Raw genomic sequence first — 19615 nt, forward strand, 5'->3', positions numbered from 1 at the left:
ACTGTAAAAAAGTTGGTGTACAAACAATGTTCACTTATAAATTACTAGTTGATTTCACAATTAACTACAAAGAATTAGCAAGTAACTCATTGAATTAAACGTGAAGTATTAAAGTATTGAAATAGTATTTTCTTGTATAACATACTCAATAATCTTTTTGCAAGCAGCAGTTATCGGTCAGAGTGAACTAACCAACGACATGCACATATTTTGGTGTCAATGGGACAAAGCATTGCAGAGATACAACATCACATTAAGTTTAACATCAAATTCATTGATGAATTAAACAAAAACATTTTTGTCTATCAACACGAAATCCATAACTATTTGCCGGCATGGTCTGAAGATGATCTGAGTCTAATTTGATGCTAGGAGGAGCTTGAAAAGGTAGGAATCTAGTAGAAGATCTAGTAGAAGGAATCTATCAAGATTAGTTTCATTACAATAGGCAACATTTTTGTTATCATTTTTGACCACAAGGTGGCGCTGCCCCAAAACGTTTGTGCACTCACAATGCATCATGCCAAAGACTCATGCCAATTTTCGTAATGATACGCCAATGCGTTCATAAAATATAGCATTTTACGTCAAAATTCAAAATGGCCACTGCCCAAAATGTCCTATATGAGAAAATTGGGTGTGGGATTTGGGATTGAGTTAGAGACTCCAAAATTGCTGTGGTTAATGTTCAGACTGTCTTCTATCCATCTGCCAAATTTCATAACTTTCTCACTAGTTGTTCTATTGGCTACCATAGACTCAAGAGCAGAAGAAGAAGAAAACTAAGAGATCCACTTTCGGTGCTCGGGTATTAAAGGTGCAATATGTACACATTTTGTATTAAAATATCCAAAAACCACTTGCACAGTGTTATATATTTCTTTCAATTATGTACTTACATTATCCTAAATGTTTTCCGAGAATTCGTAAATTCAGAGAAATTCACAATTTTAAACAGTGCACGTCCCTTGCACACGTCAATGACGTAATATCCGCGTTATCTCTGGTTTCCGCTCGTACTGCCGTAGTAACCATGGCGACAGACGTGGACGACTGTGTTACGACTAGCGGCGCGCTCACGCTGTTGTTGTTTCGCTCAAACATTATGGATCAGGGCAAGCAGACTTTGGGACAAAAGGAGAACTAAAACGAGGATCATTATCAGCATGGCGTTTTCGAGATGGCGAGAGCTAGCGTCCGCGGCTAACTTCCACTCGACAGAGACGCCGCTCTTGCATGTGCTTTATTAGACAGGTGAGCAAATGTACATAAAACTAATCAATGTTATATAGCTCAACATGATGAAATGTTAGAATATGATCAGTGTGTTATGCTAATGTTGATCTAGCTCACTGCTAGTCTAATATAGCCAACAAACTAACACACAGAATAACATTATAACTTTAACACACTCAAATGCAGTTTAGTGTGATAGTGTAGAGCGAGTGAAACAGCGCTGCGTTCCCTCACAAGTTTCATTCGTCTAATAAACTGCCCTGTGTGAGTATTATTCAGCTCTTGCGGGTAAGTTAGTTTGGTAGAATGAAATGTCCTCATTCCTTTATATCCGCGGGACTCGCGTGTGGCGCTGAGATCTGTCTCTCATTAGCACTCGCGACCACAGTCATATTAAAAACATCAATGTATTCACTCATCCATAAACTTATTAGATCCATCATCATGACGGCAAGTTCCATAATTCCGCTTATGCGTCATCAACCTACGCCTTGGTTATTGTAAGAGGTTAGCGACCCCTAGCGGCGAAAAAACAAACACATATCGTAGCTTTAGAGTGCATGAGTGTGATGTAACTGAACCTCCAGAAGCGATCGACCCTCTGCAGTGTGAATGCGGATGTTGCTGGTCCCTTGACTGGAGATGGTAAAGCGGTCTCGTCTCCACAGCATCGTGGCTGGAGGATTGGACCTCACGTCACAGCTGATGTTCACGGGGTTTCCCTCCCATGAGTAGAAGATGGTCTGATTAGTCTGAAACTTCGGTGCATCTGGAAGAAGAGAAACAGAGATTCAATACTGGCAGGTTTTTAGACTCTCCAGCTGATCAATAAAACACTATTTCAGTTTTTCTACTTCAAAATGTCACATTTAATTCAATGTTACATGCTGTTTCTTTGTACTTGTACGTGATATTTACAAGCAATTTCTGAGTGATTGGTTTTCAGCCTTTTTTTTTTTTCAGTGTAGATTGGATCAGCTAGAAACCATGTAAAACTAACAATTAGAAGCTTGTTTTGAAAGTAAAAATAAAGACTCACTCAAATGTCGTCCAATGTTGTTATATATTAGTTCAAAATATGAATATAAAAGTATCTCTATGATTAACTATAACCAAAAGTAAAACCATAAAAAAACTAAACAAAGTTCATATAAGTAAAATAATATAAAATAAAATATAAAAACCTTCATCATTCACATTTCTCAAATCATTTAGAATAATTTGATGGACTAAAATGACTAAAAATAAAAATAATGAAAAAAGCTGTATAGACATTTAAAAAAAAAACAAAGACTAATAAAAATGACAAAAACACACAACTAAATTACTAAAACAAATAAATATTAATTAATACAATTATTAATAAAATAAAATAAAAATAAAATCTTAAAACTAATTCAAAATATTAATATATATATATATATACTTTGTTTATTAGTTTGCATTAGTGTGTATGTATGTGTGTATATATATATATATATATATATATATATATATATATATATATATATATATGTATATATACACACTAATGCAAACTAATGAACTAATACTAAAAAATAAAAAGTAAAACCATCAAAAAAGTTTGTAACTTAAAATTTTTTTTTTTAAACAAACTATATATATATATATATATATTATTATTTTAATATAATTAATTATTTCAATTAATATAAAAAATATTATGTAAATATATAAAAAATATTAATAACAATGAATAAAATAACACTGGCCTGAACATACAACGCTGTACCTTGAATTTCTTTCCATGTATTTTAGTGCACTTGGGAATGCTGATGTGAACCGTGTGAAACGGCCTTTAAAGAAGAGTAATATTGATTGCAACAAAGAAAGACTTTACAGTCTCACTCCATTACGTCAGATGCGTTTGCGGTAAACAGATGCAAGTCATAAAGATGAAATGCATTTTCCACAGACCTAAAACTGATCCAGTGCTTCAGTTTAAGCGCTGAGGGTGTCCGCATTCATTCCGTTATTCCTGTTTTACGCCGACTAGAAGGTTTCCATTAGAGAGATTGATGCTGGGCTCACTGTCCCATCTAAGGAGCCGCGCAGAGAAGAGCGGCGGTACTAAATAAATGAGTTCATTAGCAGCCCGGTAACGGTTGGCTAGCTCCTGCCACGCTCATTCAGAACGTCCTTTTTCACCCGTTGGCCGTGAAACCTCCACGCTAAGCGTATGACATGACGACGCATCACGGCGCGGTGATATCAAGGTCAGCGCCTCGCATTCAGGGCCTTTCATTAGCATCTCACTGCGTTTCTCCGATTGTGACAGATGCTGTTTCACAGTGGCATTAATGTGCAATGTTAGCCTAATGTACGAAACAGGGACAAATGAATTTGAAGCAATAAAAACAGATATCTACAAAGGTCAGGTTTGACAACGAGTGACCCCAAGGTTTGGCATTTCATGAGACGGACCTGGAAATTAAAACGAATATGAGGAATTAATTACTCGGGAACATTTCCTTCCGTAATTAGCCCCACTGAGGGCCGTTTCTCCTTTTGTGTAGGATACTCAGAATCATTCATTTCAAGTGGGGTAAAATAATGAATTAAGCGAGGAAAGGCTACAGAGAAGTTGCTGCTCTAGTATTCTTTTATGAAGTTGGTGCAACTTTGGCTCAATAGTCACTTTTTTGTGTTGCTATGTGGTTGCTATGTTGTACAGTAGATGTTTGCTATGAAATACTTCTAGTGATGATTGACACCAAAGCATGCATTTTGTATTCTGAAATGCACATATACAGAAGCTTGCACTGCATAAAAACAACAATGCTTGGTGAAAAAGTTTTTTGTCGCATCTTACACTCGATATCCAAGAACATGCTCTTCTGATGACCTCCGATCCTGCTGAGAGCTTCACAGTCGAACCGACCCCAGTCTGAGAGTCGGACGCCGCTGATGGTCAACATGGATTTCCCGTGCCGTCCACGCACTTCCACACGGCCGTCCTGACTCTAAACCAACACGAACAAATCAATCCACATTAGTGAAACTTACCCATTTATTAGTTACAATTTTAGCAATTTAGTTGTGTGTTTTTGCCATTATTAATATACACTAGTCAACATTTGAAGTGGATCAAAATCTTTCATCAAAGTTATACATTTATGCATTTGGCAGATGCTTTTATCCAAAGTGACTTGCATTGCATTTCAAAGCACACATTTACATTCTTATCAGTTCTTGCTTTCCCTGGGAATCGAACCCATGACCTTGGCATTGCAAGCGCTGGCGCTCTACTGTTTGAGCTACAGGAAAGCTATAATTATCAGATAAAAAATAATAAGGCATTGAGTATGATTAACAGGGATTAACCAAAGTTTTATTAAGCAGAATGGGGAACAATTCTATATTTTAGTGGTAAAATAATGATTGAAATGATGATGTGAATGTTTTATTTTTATTTCTATTAAAAAAAAAAAAAAAAGGTATAAGATGTTATACAGTTAAGAAGATAATTAAGGTCTTAATTATATTTTTGTTTGGTTTTAGTATTGACAACCATTGCGTTTTGAACGGTAGTGAAAAGAATGGATTAACCATCCACCTTTGTTTATTATAAAATGAATTGGAAATTATAGTTTTATAAAAACTAAAAAAAAAACTAGTGCATATATCCTGGTATTTATGATTATAGACAATGTCTGTATTTAGGATCTGAGAAGTGAATGCGGGTCTAGCCCATGCTAGGAATACAGCAACAGTTCATGCTTATATAGCCCGCGGCTTCCAGAGAATAAATATGTACTTGTTTGATGATAATACCAAATTAGCTAAGATGTAAATGGCCACTCAGAAGGTGAGAAAATGTGAAAGTGACAGAAATTTCTGGTGTTAATGTGGGTTTGAAAGTAGATCAGTGTTTAATATGACGATATTAAAGTTTTCGTCTGAGATAAAAACCAAAGATTGAAGTCTTAAGGGAATCCTTTTGAAGGAAAGAGCTATAATAATATTTTTTATAAGTGAATTGAGGAATACAGGTTGATGTAAAATTAATGACTCCAACAAATGTGAGTTGCAAAAATATATATAAAAATTATGTTTTTTTTGAAAATGCATGTCATTTCTGGCAAAGATGTCTTAAGTTGGGCTAGAGTTAAAAGATGGCAGATAAAGTCTGAGGTTAGAAGTTTTTGAAAATGCATGCGTACCAGTCCTGAATGCCTCAGAGTCTCTCTCATTCAATGTCAGCTAAAAGCTGTTATCTGAGCCTGTGTCATAAATGATAATAAGCTATTTATAGTAAGGCACAGTGTATCAGTTGAAGACCATTGAGTCAGATAAAAAAGAGGGTGGCCTACGAACTTCTGAGTGAGTCTTGAAGCTGACTTCTGAGTCGAAGTTATACATGAATTTTGAACAATACCCGTTCTTGTCTTAGAACAACTTTGATGATCCACTTCAAATGCTGACAACTGTATATTATTTTTGATATTTCTGGCGCCGTTTTAAATTGGTTTAGATCTTATTTGAACGGATGCACACAGTTTGTTTCTTTAGGGGAATACAGGTCTGATATTGGACCAGTTTCTACTGGCGTCCCTCAGGGCTCTGTTTTAGGACCCTTTTTAGTCTTTATTTATTCCTGCTTGGGCAACTTGGCCCAACTCTAGGTATTGAAGTCCCCCCTGTGGTAAAAATCAAGTTTTTAATGTTGTTTATGTGTCTATGTGGGGGTTTTAATATGCTTCAAGACAAAGCATGTGTAAATTCATAAGTCGACAGCATTGCTGAGTATTTTCTCCTTAAAACTGCAGTGAACCAAAGACAGTCTCAAAAACACGCTTTGAAATCGCTGGTGTTTCTGACGTCACAAACTACCTTGTAACCAATCAGATCAACGTGTGATCGTCAACCAGTGGATCTCTGCGCTGAGTGAGTGGAGGCGGAGCTCATTTGCATATTCATATATCCACGCATACTAAATGAGGCAAGGGTGTCGAGTTACATTCAAGCTGATTTAAAGCAGCACTCAGTAGCTTCGGGACTTCTTCGCTGTATTCTCGCTTTTTGCTCGCAGGTTTCTCTCTAGAGCTCCCCCCACAGCTTCGGAATAGATATTTGACAACACTGTCGTAAAAACTCGTTGGTGATTCTCAGACACCAGAGGCTATAGATCAACGACATCAAAGCAGATGGGACGTTCTTTAAAACGTCTTCTTCATTCGGGTTCGGACAGCGTGAGGGAGCGCAATAATGACAGCATTTTAGCAGATTTCTTTTGGCCGTAAAGCAATTGTTTACATCGCGAGACCTGATATCACGTGAGACTTCCTGACGCAGCGGCCGGCGGCCCGCCGGCTCAAAGTTGCAAGTGCGTATTTTCCGCTCACGGGCACCAGGGGGGTGCGAAACGACCACCATTCAACCCGAAATAAGTAATATAACCATTCCAATGACTCCGAAGCTGTTCAGTTAAGGTAAAACAAGTTACTTAGTTCACCTTTAAGGCATGAATCATTTTTTTCAAGGATGAAAAGTTTAAATATGTCATTTTGGTGATCAAATATGAGTTTTAAGGGGGACTTTAAGTATCAATAAACAAGGTCAAAGTTAGGCTGTCTCATTGCTCACTAATAAAGCAATTATTGGATGGGAGACGCGCTACAAAAAATGTTCGGTGTAGAGAAAAACTGCAGACCTGCAACACTGAACTATGGGTGATTCATAAGGTCAAATATACAGGGACAGTCAAATATAACTGTTAATGAAGTTATTGTCATGTTAACTCGCCCTAAATTCAACACACGAGAGATGTTATTCACACACAGAATGAGTTGCAGTCTGAACATGTGTTTCCGACCCCTTTTGATTGACAGGGTATAATCGGCCCTGATCATTAGCTATTTTTAAACAATCGGCAGATAGTGAACATAATTGCTTTTGGCCGATTATTGGCTGATACATCGGTGCGTCCCTAGTTTTAGTTTAAGTGAACTGGAATAACCCTGACAGAATCATATCAGAAATCAGAGGAAAACAGCGAACTAATATTGAGTTGGTCAGCTGTAATGTGTACATCTGTAATGTGGTCACACTATCTGTGCTTGCGGTGAGATAGCGGACTGTGAATATAAGGGGATTCGATGGAGCTCGTCCCCCAACGCCCACTTTAATGATCAGTGTTCTTCGCCTTCCCTGAAAAATCGATATGTGTCCACCCTCCGCTTGATGCCTGGGAGTCTAGAGCGCAGCGCATGACAGTCCTGGAGCGAATGTGCGTTTTATTTGACAGGGGCCGTTATTGTAGGCTAGCAGAACCGAGACCCGAAGGCTTCCCCTCCATCACACTAATGCATGAGATTCATTTCTACACGGACAGCGAGAGCTGACGCACATGCTCCTGATGTTTCCACGTCTGGAGAACATGATGAAAACACAATCACATGCTCACATTTACTGCAAAATATATGAGCGGAGATTGCCTGTGCTAGAGTGTTGTTTGCAGTTGCTATGCAGTTGCTAGGGTGTTATGAGTGAACTTCATTGTGTTGCTACTGTATGTGGTTGCTAGGGTGTTTGTGGTATAAGGTTTCTGCGGTGTAATGAGAGGGTTTTGATACATTGCTAGTTTCTAAGATGTGGTTCAGCACAGCAGGTGTTGCTATGAGCACTACTAGTGACTTAATAAACACCACAGTATGTATTTTACCCATAATACATCTTTAATACACATATATACTCAACCAATGATGCCCGTGAACACAAGCACATGAATATAAACTACAGAAGCTCTGCCTGCTTGAAAACAACAATGCATCGTGAAAAACCACCTTTCCGACTGAATGATTCTAATAAACAACTAATAAAAGCAGTTGCCAGAACCATATTTCTCATTCTGTGGTGTCATGACCTCCAAATACTAATTATTTTGGAGAGCTGGCCTGTAAGCAGATCCCAGAAACTGATCAGTGAGTAAAAACCGCAGACTCTCTCTCTCTCTCTCTCTCTCTCTCTCTCTCTCTCTCTCTGTGTGTGTGTGTGTGTGTGTGTGTGTGTCTGACACCATCTCGCCTTGGGCAGATGCTTCCTAACTGTTTGATATGCGACTGAAGTCTCAGTGAGACACGACAACCACAGCACACAGAGAACAGAGGAGAGGATGACAGAGCAGAGAGAGAGAGAGAGATAGATAGACAGACAGAGACAGACAGATAGATAGATAGACAGACAGACAGATAGATAGATAGACAGAGAGACAGATAGATAGACAGAGAGACAGATAGATAGATAGATAGACAGACAGAGAGACAGAGAGATAGACAGACAGAGATACAGACAGACAGATAGATAGATAGACAGAGAGACAGATAGATAGACAGAGAGACAGATAGATAGATAGACAGAGACAGAGAGATAGACAGACAGAGACAGGCAGATAGATAGATAGATAGATAGACAGAGAGACAGATAGATAGATAGACAGAGAGATAGACAGACAGAGATACAGACAGATAGATAGATAGACCGACAGACAGATAGATAGATAGATAGACAGAGAGTAAAGGGTCCCATGCCATGAAATGAGGACAACCAGTGGAACCTCAGATGGATAAATAATTGTACAAATTTTCAAATAATTCTTATTTTGATTGTTTGATATTTTAGTAATTTTTTTTATTTTTTTTTTATACTGATTTCTTTTCTTCTTTTTTTAAAATGTATTCATGCATTTGTTTACTGATTAATTGTATTGATTATTTGTTCATTGCCTATGTAATGGCCAATGCTTTGGCAATACTGTACAAGTCATGCCAATAAAGCTCATTTGAATTGAATTGATAGACAGACAGACAGACAGACAGATAGATAGATAGACAGAGAGACAGATAGATAGATAGATAGATAGATAGATAGATAGATAGACAGAGAGACAGACAGATAGATAGATAGACAGAGAGACAGATAGATAGACAGAGAGACAGATAGATAGATAGATAGATAGATAGACAGAGAGACAGAGAGATAGACAGACAGAGATACAGACAGACAGCTAGATAGATAGACAGAGAGACAGATAGATAGACAGAGAGACAGATAGATAGATAGACAGAGACAGAGAGATAGACAGACAGAGACAGGCAGATAGATAGATAGACAGACAGACAGATAGATAGATAGACAGAGAGATAGACGGACAGAGATACAGACAGATAGATAGATAGACAGACAGACAGATAGATAGATAGATAGACAGAGAGTAAAGGGTCCCATGCCATGAAATGAGGACAACCAGTGGAACCTCAGATGGATAAATAATTGTACAAATTTTCAAATAATTCTTATTTTGATTGTTTGATATTTTAGTAATTTTTTTTTTTTTTTTTTTGATACTGATTTCTTTTCTTCTTTTTTTAAAAATGTATTCATGCATTTGTTTACTGATTAATTGTATTGATTCATTGCCTATGTAATGGCCAATGCTTTGGCAATACTGTACAAGTCATGCCAATAAAGCTCATTTGAATTGAATTGATAGACAGACAGACAGACAAACAGATAGATAGATAGACAGAGAGACAGAGAGATAGACAGACAGAGAGACAGATAGACAGACAGACAGACAGACAGAGAGACAGACAGACAGACAGATAGATAGATAGATAGATAGATAGATATATAGACAGAGAGACAGAGAGATAGACAGATAGATAGATAGAGAGACAGACAGATAGATAGATAGATAGATAGACAAAGAGACAGAGATAGACAGACAGAGAGACAGACAGATAGATAGACAGACAGAGAGACAGACAGATAGATAGATATATAGATAGACAGAGAGACAGACAGAGAGACAGACAGATAGATAGACAGACAGAGAGACAGACAGATAGATAGATAGGTAGATAGACAGATAGAGTGTGTGTACAGTGTGTGTCCGTCAGCGGACAGACAGATAGAGTGTGTGTACAGTGTGTGTCCGTCAGCGGACAGACAGATAGAGTGTGTGTACAGTGTGTGTCCGTCAGCGGACAGACAGATAGAGTGTGTGTACAGTGTGTGTCCGTCAGCGGACAGACAGATAGAGTGTGTGTACAGTGTGTGTCCGTCAGCGGACAGACAGATAGAGTGTGTGTACAGTGTGTCCGTCAGCTTCTGAACAGGATGTTGTTCTGTTGGAGGGAAACGAGTGGAAGCGGGAGGCGTGGCTGACACACACTCGACTGAACACCCGTGATTATCTGCACACACACTCGACTGAACACCCGTGATTATCTGCACACACTCTCGACTGAACACTCGTGATTATCTCCACAACGCTGAACACTTTGAGGAGCTGTCATCTACCTGAGTCCTGTAATGATGAAATCATCAGAAATATGGCCTGTGCTAATGATTATAAAGAGGAGGAGCTTCACGATCACTGTCACCTCCACTGAGCAGCAACTCCATAACCGAGATTTAAAGAGACAGGGAATTCTGAAACGCTTTCCCGATGACAGAACTTTACGGAGCCAGAACAGTCTCATTAATAATGCACGCAAAAAAACATGATGCACACATGCCAATTTCACATGCATAAAAAAACAATTCATGTGCGCAAAATAAAATAAAATATTCATAAAATACAGTTCACAAGTGCAAAACACAATTCGTAGATATAACTGTGCACAAACACTTTCAAAAGTTTAAAATTGGCGAGTTTATCCTCATTTGCTTGTGAATCGCATTGGATTTGTATTAAACATTCAAATTGTTTTTGTGCATAGTTATATCTATGAATTGTTTTGCATTTGTGAAACGTATTTTATGAATATATCATTTATATATTTTTTTGTTTTTGTGTGCACGTGAAATTTGGTTTCATGCATGTGAAATTAGCTACGCTTGTGTGCATCGTGATTTTTACGTGAATTATTAATGAGACAGATCTCTGTCTGTGTGTGTGTTCTTCACCTTATCTCCGTCTGTGAAGGTCTGTCCATCACTGGCTCTCCTCCAGGAGATCTCGGGCAACGGTTCTCCTTCAGCCGTACAGGAGATCATCGCAGCGCTTCCCTCCACAGCCGTCACGTTCCTCAGCTGAGTGATGTGAGGCTGGACTGAACACACACACACACACACACACACACACACACACACACACACACACACACACACACACACACACACACACACACACACACACACACACACACACACACACACACACACACACACACACACACACACACACACACACACACAGACAGAAGGAAGTTTCAGCGAACAGCAGACGTCACTGCTCTCCCAGTTTATTTTAGACAGTAATTGTTTTGAATTACAGTACATCTTAATTTGCATTAAACACAATGTTTAGAGTGACAGAGGACATCACACTTACAGCCTTAAACTGATTCTCCTTCTCATTTAGAAAATAAAGAAGAGAACAAATAAGAATCATACATGAAGAAAATATAATTTTTTTTGCATTGTGAGATTATTTTCAGCATACGAAGCATGCAGTAAATACATTGACAGTGAATAAATTGACATTCATATATATATATATATATATATATATATATATACACACACATACTGTATAAATATATATATATATATATATATATATACTAACTTTTATGCTTAATCCATTTGACAGCATTAATATACATATAAGACTTTTACTATTCATTTGTTTTACGTCTCCTTTTTTGTAGTTCGATAGAAAGTAAAAATTGTTCCTACTGTAAATGTATCTGTGCCGGTCTACTACTGTCATTTTAATTTTGCAATTCAGTAAAGAATTACTGTATTAATGCAAATCTCACATTAATCTTTGAATAATGACAATAAAAAAATTTAAAAAACGGAACATAAGACAGATATTTGATGGCGCAAATGTTCTTAATGTCGCACCATCTAGCTACTGGAGTGCCTCAGGGCTCAGTGCTGGGACCGCTTCTCTTCTCCATCTACATGACATCACTAGGATCCTTCATTCAGAAACATGGTTTTCCTATCACTGTTATCATCTAGCTACTGGAGTGCCTCAAGGCTCAGGGCTTGGACTGCTTCTCTTCTCCATCTACATGTCATCACTAGGATGCTTCATTCAGAAACATGGTTTCTCCCATCCCTGTTATCATCTAGCAACTGGAGTGCCTCAAGGCTCAGTGCTGGGACAGCTTCTCTTCTCCATCTACATGTCATCACTAGGATCCTTCATTCAGAAACATGGTTTCTCTCATCACTGTTATCATCTAGCTACTGGAGTGCCTCAAGGCTCAGTGCTGGGACCGCTTCTCTTCTCCATCTCAAGGAGATGCTCATTCTCCGACGCCATCGGGCAACATTGGGCCGTTTTTAAGCGTCGGCCGACGTAGTTTTTCCGGTGTGTTCCGCACCGTTGGCTCTAGTCGGATACCGTCGGTGAAAGAGGGACCTCTGATTGGCTGTTCAGCTTAGTGAACGAGTCAGTGCACGAGAATAATAGCAAAACAGCGAGCAAAGGACCAAGACCTTCAACTCAACCTTGCGCAGACAGAACTGCTCGTGGTCTTAGCCAACCCAACACTACACCACACCTTCTCCATTCAGCTGTAGGTTCGTCATCCATAACTCCATCACGGTCAGTCAGGAATGAGATTGATGATCAGTTGAACTTCACAGACTACATTGCTAGAATTGCCCTGTTCTGCAGATTTGCCTTATACAACATTAGGAGGATCAGGCCCTTCCCATCGGAGCTACACAACTCAAGTTCAAGAGCTTGTTCTCTCCAGACCGGACTATTGTAATGCTCTCTCCTTCCAGCATCACTGTCAAACCTCTGCAACTGATCCAGACGTGGTAGCGAGAGTGTCTTTATCTAGCTCTCATCACAAAATTTCACTGGTTGCCAGTTGCCGTTCGCATCAAATTTAAGGCACTGATGTTTGCCTCCAGAACAACCACTGGCTCTACTCCCTTTCACCTGAACTCATTACTCGAAACTCATGTGGATCCATTAATACTAACACTGTCTTTTCTCTTCTCTTCTACTCTATATCTGTTTAAAAACATAATAATAATAAAAAATACATATACTGCATTAGACTAAACTGGGAAGGGTCACAGCACTTACATATTATTGTCCTATTGTGAGTTTCACTGCTTCTATTGTTCTCCTCATTTGTAAGACGCTTTTGATAAAAGCATCTGCTAAATTATTTCATGTTAAATGTTAAAGAACTGATGCAATTTGTACCTTTAAAGTCACTCTGGAGAGAAGTGTCTGCCACACGTGTAAATGTTATGATCACAGAAATGATTTATAATAAACGATTTTTCTTTTTGGGTGAAATGTGACCTGGAGATTCTTCATCCGTATGAAAATACTTCTCATGGAACATTTATTTCCTCTGAATGTCTTTCCTGTAAGTGCTTGTTCTGCTAGTGCGATGTTCACTTCAGTGACGGCTTGTTCATGCTGAACTCACGATAAACCCTGTTAGAGGTGCAGTGTGTGTGTGTGTGTGTGTGTGTGTGTGTGTGTGCAACAGTGAGTGTGTGTATGAGACACTGTGTGTGTGTGTGTGTGAGACAGTGTGTGAGACAGAGTGAGTGTGTGTGAGTGCGTGTGTGTGTGTGTGCGTGCATGTGTGTGTGAGACAGTGTGTTTGTGAGACAGTGAGTGTGTGTGAGACGATGTGTCTGTGCGTGTGTGACAGAGTGTGTGTGTGTGTGTGTGTGTGTGAGACAGTGTGAGTGAGTGCGTGTGTGTGTGTGTATGTGTGTGTGTGTGTGTGTGTATGTGACAGTGAGTGTGTGTGTGTGTGTGTGTGTGTGTGTGTGACTGTGTTTGTGTGTATGACTGTGTGTGTGTGTATGTGTGTGTGTGTGTGTGTGTGAGACGGTGTGTGTGTGTGTGTGTGTGTGTGTGTGTGTGTGTGTGTGTGTGTGTGTGTGTGTGTGTGACAGTGAGTGTGTGTGAGTGTGTGTGTGTGTGTGTGTGCCTGTGTGTGAGTGTGAGAGAGAGACAGAGACAGTGTGTGTCTGTGTGTGACGGGGAGTGTGTGTGTGAGTGTGTGTGTGTGTGTATGTGACGGTGTGTGTGTGACAGTGAGTGTATGTGTGTGTGTGAGACGGTGTGTGTGTGCGTCAGTGTGTTTCTGTGTGTGACAGGGAGTGAGTGTGTGAGTGTGTGTGTGTGTGTGAGACGGTGTGTGTGTGTGACAGTGAGTGTGTGTGAGTGTGTGTGTGTGCCTGTGTGCGAGTGTGAGAGAGAGACAGTGTGTGTCTGTGTGTGACGGGGAGTGTGTGTGTGAGTGTGTGTGTGTGTGTATGTGTATGTGTATGTGTATGTGTATGTGTATGTGTATGTGTATGTGTATGTGTATGTGACAGTGTGTGTGTGACAGGGAGTGAGTGTGTGTGTGTGTGTGTGTGTGTGTGTGTGTGTGTGTCCCTTAGATAAGCTGCTCTGTGTGTCTTCCTCAGGTTTCCCCTAAACAGCGCAGGAATCGAGGGCAAACATCCCCACGGTGAGTTTCATGTATAACAGCCGTTCCTGCGCTGGAGAGAATCACACACAGCACCGCTGAATAAATCTGTGCTGGAATGAATGAAACGCAACAGAAACAACTCTTCACACTGAGGGCCTTTGAACAACGTCTGCACAGATCAAGAGTTATTTGTAGCGGGAGACACAGCCGAAACACCCAGAGGCTGTGAAGAGAGAGTGTGAGATACACACACACACGCACACACACACACACACGCGCACACACACACACACGCGCACACACACTCTGGAAACACTTCAGGAAGTGTCAGTGTTGTATTGCTGATGAAAACTCTCCAAAAGTGGCAACAAGATCCAGCACCATTTCAGTGGATAACGGTTGATTTCACTCGAAACAAAACAATACTTTTAAATGTTAAATGTTTATTTCTAAAATGTGTGTAATATTGCATGCATGAATAAAACCTGTATAAAATATGCTGTATTTAGAACGGTCTTCTTTCAAAATAAAACACATATTGTGTAAAAGTGGTTGTGTAGTGCATTTTAGAAAATTAATAGAGTTAATCTGGAAATATTAACCCATGTATGAGGAGAAAAATAAGAAAAATTAACTAGCATAAATCAACACATTATCCCAGTTAACAAAAAGTTATGAAAACTGCATGTTCTCTGAAAGTTGAATTATTATGATTATTTTTGTCCTTATTTGACCCATTGCAAAGCAACCTAAATCTGGTCATGTTCTACTCAGTGTTTTCAGAGAGCACTTTCCATATTGTTGTGATGAATTATGTATTTTCCACAGCACTCAATCTCTCTATTGCTCAGAAAAATGAATATCTGTGAAACTCTGTTCAGTGACTGTAAACTGTGAACTGATGCTCTTCTCAACACGCAGATGGCCTACAGACGACACACACAACACACTGTAAACACACACATGACAGCGTCACGTCAACATACAGAAAAGCTCAGCGAGCGAAACCCGTTCTTATCATTGTCTATGTGAAGAGCAGATGTCAGGGTTAAACTAGACGTTTTCTTGGGAACTCTACTCACTCCACACTTGACTTGGTTTCCATTTCAATATATATAGTCAATAGAAGAGCTAGAAATATAATTAAAAATAATCATATTTAAATGTGAACAAAAAATATTCGGGGTCTGAAAACTTAACTTTTGACAATTAATAATAAATAAACACTAATACACATTTAAAAAAATAAATATATATTTATTTATCCAATTAAATATACTGATATATTTATATTTCATAAAATATTATATTTATTAATTATAAACTTTATCATATAATTTAATATATTTTAATATTTATAAACTGTATTGCTGAATTTCAGGTGACAGATGGTCAATATTTGCTTTATCTATATTTTTATTTTCTCAGTTATTGATGATCAGAGTGTTCCCTAAATATTTAGAAATATGTAAAAATAAATATGTATAAATATTTCAATATTCATAAACTGTATTGATGAATTTCGGTCAACAGATGGTCAATATTTGCTTTATCTATATTTTTATTCTCTCAAGTATTGATGATCAGAGTGTTCCCTAAATATTTTGAAATATGTAAAAATAAATATGTATAAATATTTCAATATTCATTGATGAATTTCTGTCAACAGATGGTCAATATTTGCTCTATCTATATTTTTATTTTCTCAATTATTGATGATCAGAGTGTTCCCGAAATATTTCGAAATATTTTAAAATAAATATGTATAAATATTTCAATATTCATAAACTGTATTGATGAATTTCTGTCATTTCTGATATTACGCAGTTTAGTTGGTGTGTTTTCTCTCTCGTCTGTCTCCCTCGCGAGTGAATGTCAAGCTCTACAAACGTTACAAAGTCACAACTGTGTTGGCGCTCCGCGTTCGGCACAACAAAACTCCCACCCAATAAGAGCACAATATAAATGTGCTCTCCGAACAACGAGCGTCTCCGGCTCTTGGATCTTGATGGAGGAGAATAAATCTCCATACATTTCCATGCAAAACACTGGAGGTCCAATCAAAATAATCAGTTACTGAATATGCACAGCAGCTTCAGGAGAAGATGAATTGAATCTGGATCCTATAAAAGAACCTGCTGGAGTTCCTCCACGATAATTGAACCGTCTTTCATTTCTCTGTTTGTAATGGCGGCGCGTTTACGGCGCTGTCGGCCTCGTGTTTGTGGCGCATTGCTTCAGTGTCTTCAAGAGAGTTTGAGTGGAAAGCAACTGAATGGAAAAAGATAAGAAGACTCTGCCATGAGTAAAGACTTCCTCTGTCACAACAGGCGCGTTTCCATTACAGATTTGCGCAAAACTTTCGCGATTTTTTTCTAAATGTTGACAAAAACTTTTGCGAAATGGAGGCGTTTCCATTAACCGATGTTATGCGACTAAAATGTTATGTAACTTTTTTCTCTCATGATAAATCATCCCAAAAATCAAGGCGACGGATGTTAGTAGGTTTACATGTATCCCAGCCGCCGCACTAGCCGTTATTATTAATGGAAGGAAACGTATGTGTGTTATCCAAGCATTAACGGTAAAGAAAGGCTCTTATACTGTGAGCGGCCCATATGAGGATTTTCTGGGTGTTTCTCACTCAGATCTGCTTCGAGGTCTTGATTGTGGCATTTATTTGAGGTTTAGAATCCAGTATTCCTGTAATTATTTTGTCTTTTATGAATTTAATAGGTTTAAAGGTTAAAAAGGTTTGCCTGAAGTTTAAAATCATTGGTTACCCGTAAGCCAATCACATAATGTTTGGTTATGACGTGCTCAGCCGCATCTAACTTCCACTGTAAACACATTTATGATGCGAAAACAAAACCATTGAGCGAAATACCAGAGTGAACATGGCTGTGAACGACTTTTGCAGATTATGTGAAGTAAATCTACGCATCCACGGTACAATCAGCGTCTATACGTCACGGCTCTCAGCCCGCCCTCTGTTCGTTGATTGGCCGGCTGTTTTGAGGCCGGAGGAAAACTGATAGACAGGTCGCTATCTCAGACTGAGTACAGAAGCGAACTGAAATTGAGCGGAAGTACGAAGTCTGACGTAGTCACTCCTCTCATCACAAAACAGTTTTTCGAAATATTCCTTTTTCGAATTGCCTGAAAAATTGCCTGAAAATTCGCAATTTCAATTTGCGCAATTTGAAGGGTAATGGAAACGCGGCTACTGAGGCTATGTTTACACGGAAACGATCTGAAGAGAAAACGCAAAAGTGGCGTTGCGTTATTACTTTTTATTCTGCGTTTAGACGAGCGTTATGGGGGGGAAATCTGCGTGCATATGGTGACGCAAAAGGGTGTGAGATTCGGTGTAGTATGCACTCCAGGCGGCTAGGTGGCAATGTGAAGCACTGCCACACAACAACACCAAGTCCGCGCGCCTGCGTACAACCTTCACTGTCTAGCAGACTTTTGCGTTTTTACCCTTTAGACGGGAACGCGACGGTGGAGCGTTTTTAAAGGGATAGTTCACCCAAAAATGAAAATTCTGTCATAATTTACTCACCCTCAAGTTGTTTCAAACCTGTATGAATTTCTTTTTTCTGCTGAACACAAAAGAAGATATTTTGAAAAATGTCTGTAACAAAACAGTTGATGGACCTCAATGACTTCCATAGTATTTTTTTTTCCTACTATGGAAGTAAATGGGGTCCATCAACTGTTTGGTTACAGACATTTTTCAAAATATCTTCTTTTGTGTTCAGCAGAAAAAAGAAATTCATACAGGTTTGAAACAACTTGAGGGTGAGTAAATGATGACAGAATTTTCATTTTTGGGTGAACTATCCCTTTAAGATTTCCACTCTGGAGGGTGGTTTCACTTTTTTGCATTTTTAAGCCCCAAAAAACGCCGTCGCCATCTAAACGAAAGGCACATCTGATCAAATATTTTTACGTTTTCACCCGCGAGCGTTCTTTTGAAAGCGCGTCTTTTTCTCTCCGTTTTATCCTTCCGTCGACACTGAGACGGCGTTTTTATTAATGAAAACGAACCTTTTTGAAAACTGGATCCAAAATGGCTAAATTTGAAAACGCCGTTTTCGTGTTGTAGTGCTGACTGTGAGGCCGGAGGTCTTTAAAAACAATGACACAAGTTTAGTCATGTGACGCATATTGTACCAATAGATATTCATGTTTATACCAGTATTGTGCCTGTTGTGTGCTGTTCACTTTCACACAGTTGCTAAAATATGTTACTTTACACACTCTTCATATCACAGTCCTGTGAAGATGACAGAAAACTTTATCGCATTTGCTGTCCTGCGGTAAAACAGTCGCGTTTTACACCAAACATATAATGGTGAGTGATCGCATCAGTGAATGCTGAGGTCTTTTGCTTAATAAAATTATCCAGTCATAAGAATTGCGCGATAACTTTATTATTTATTTTTCCGTTTGTATCATCTCTGTAATCTTCTGTGAGGTTTTACGCATGGTAAGGAAGTTTCTCATCCACACTGAAACGTTGGAAAACGCCGGAAAACGCAGAAAACGCCAGTGTGGACGGAGAGTGTTTTTTCAAATGTATCCGGATTAATCAACCCAATCTCTCGCCAATTCGTACATATTTTACGAGGTGGCTAATTCTTACGAATTCATATGACCTCACTCGTACGAATTTGTAAGATTTTTGCTAAATTGTACATATTTTACGAGTTGCCCAATTCGTATGAATTTGTACGAATGACCTACCCCTGACCCCGCCCCTAAACCTTACCGTCACTGGGGTTTAGACAAATCGTACGAATTCGTACGAGTGAGGTCAAAACACTATCTCACGACCAATTCGTATGAACTCGTACGAATTAGTAAAAGGTGGCTAATTCGTACGATGATATAGTGTTGGATTATTGTAGACGTAGCCTGAGAGAACA

The 19615-nt window shown here is 38.8% G+C and overlaps 1 protein-coding gene across 2 annotated transcripts in view; it reads right to left on the reverse strand.

The window, feature by feature from the left end:
• Positions 1 to 19615, reverse strand: part of LOC309494440 (neural cell adhesion molecule 2) — a 280054-nt gene that overhangs the window by 27953 nt on the left and 232486 nt on the right. For both annotated transcript variants that reach the window (XM_082163799.1, XM_082163798.1), the window contains exons 8-10: positions 11170 to 11315; positions 4070 to 4220; positions 1818 to 2005 (exon numbers count right to left, since the gene is read on the reverse strand). In XM_082163799.1, coding sequence (XP_082019925.1) covers positions 1818 to 2005; positions 4070 to 4220; positions 11170 to 11315 — 485 coding nt within the window. The remainder of the gene's footprint in view (positions 1 to 1817; positions 2006 to 4069; positions 4221 to 11169; positions 11316 to 19615) is intronic.

Source organism: Leuciscus leuciscus, assembly GCF_965113295.1.
Source record: "Leuciscus leuciscus genome assembly, chromosome: 3".
Classification (NCBI taxonomy): domain Eukaryota; kingdom Metazoa; phylum Chordata; class Actinopteri; order Cypriniformes; family Leuciscidae; genus Leuciscus; species Leuciscus leuciscus.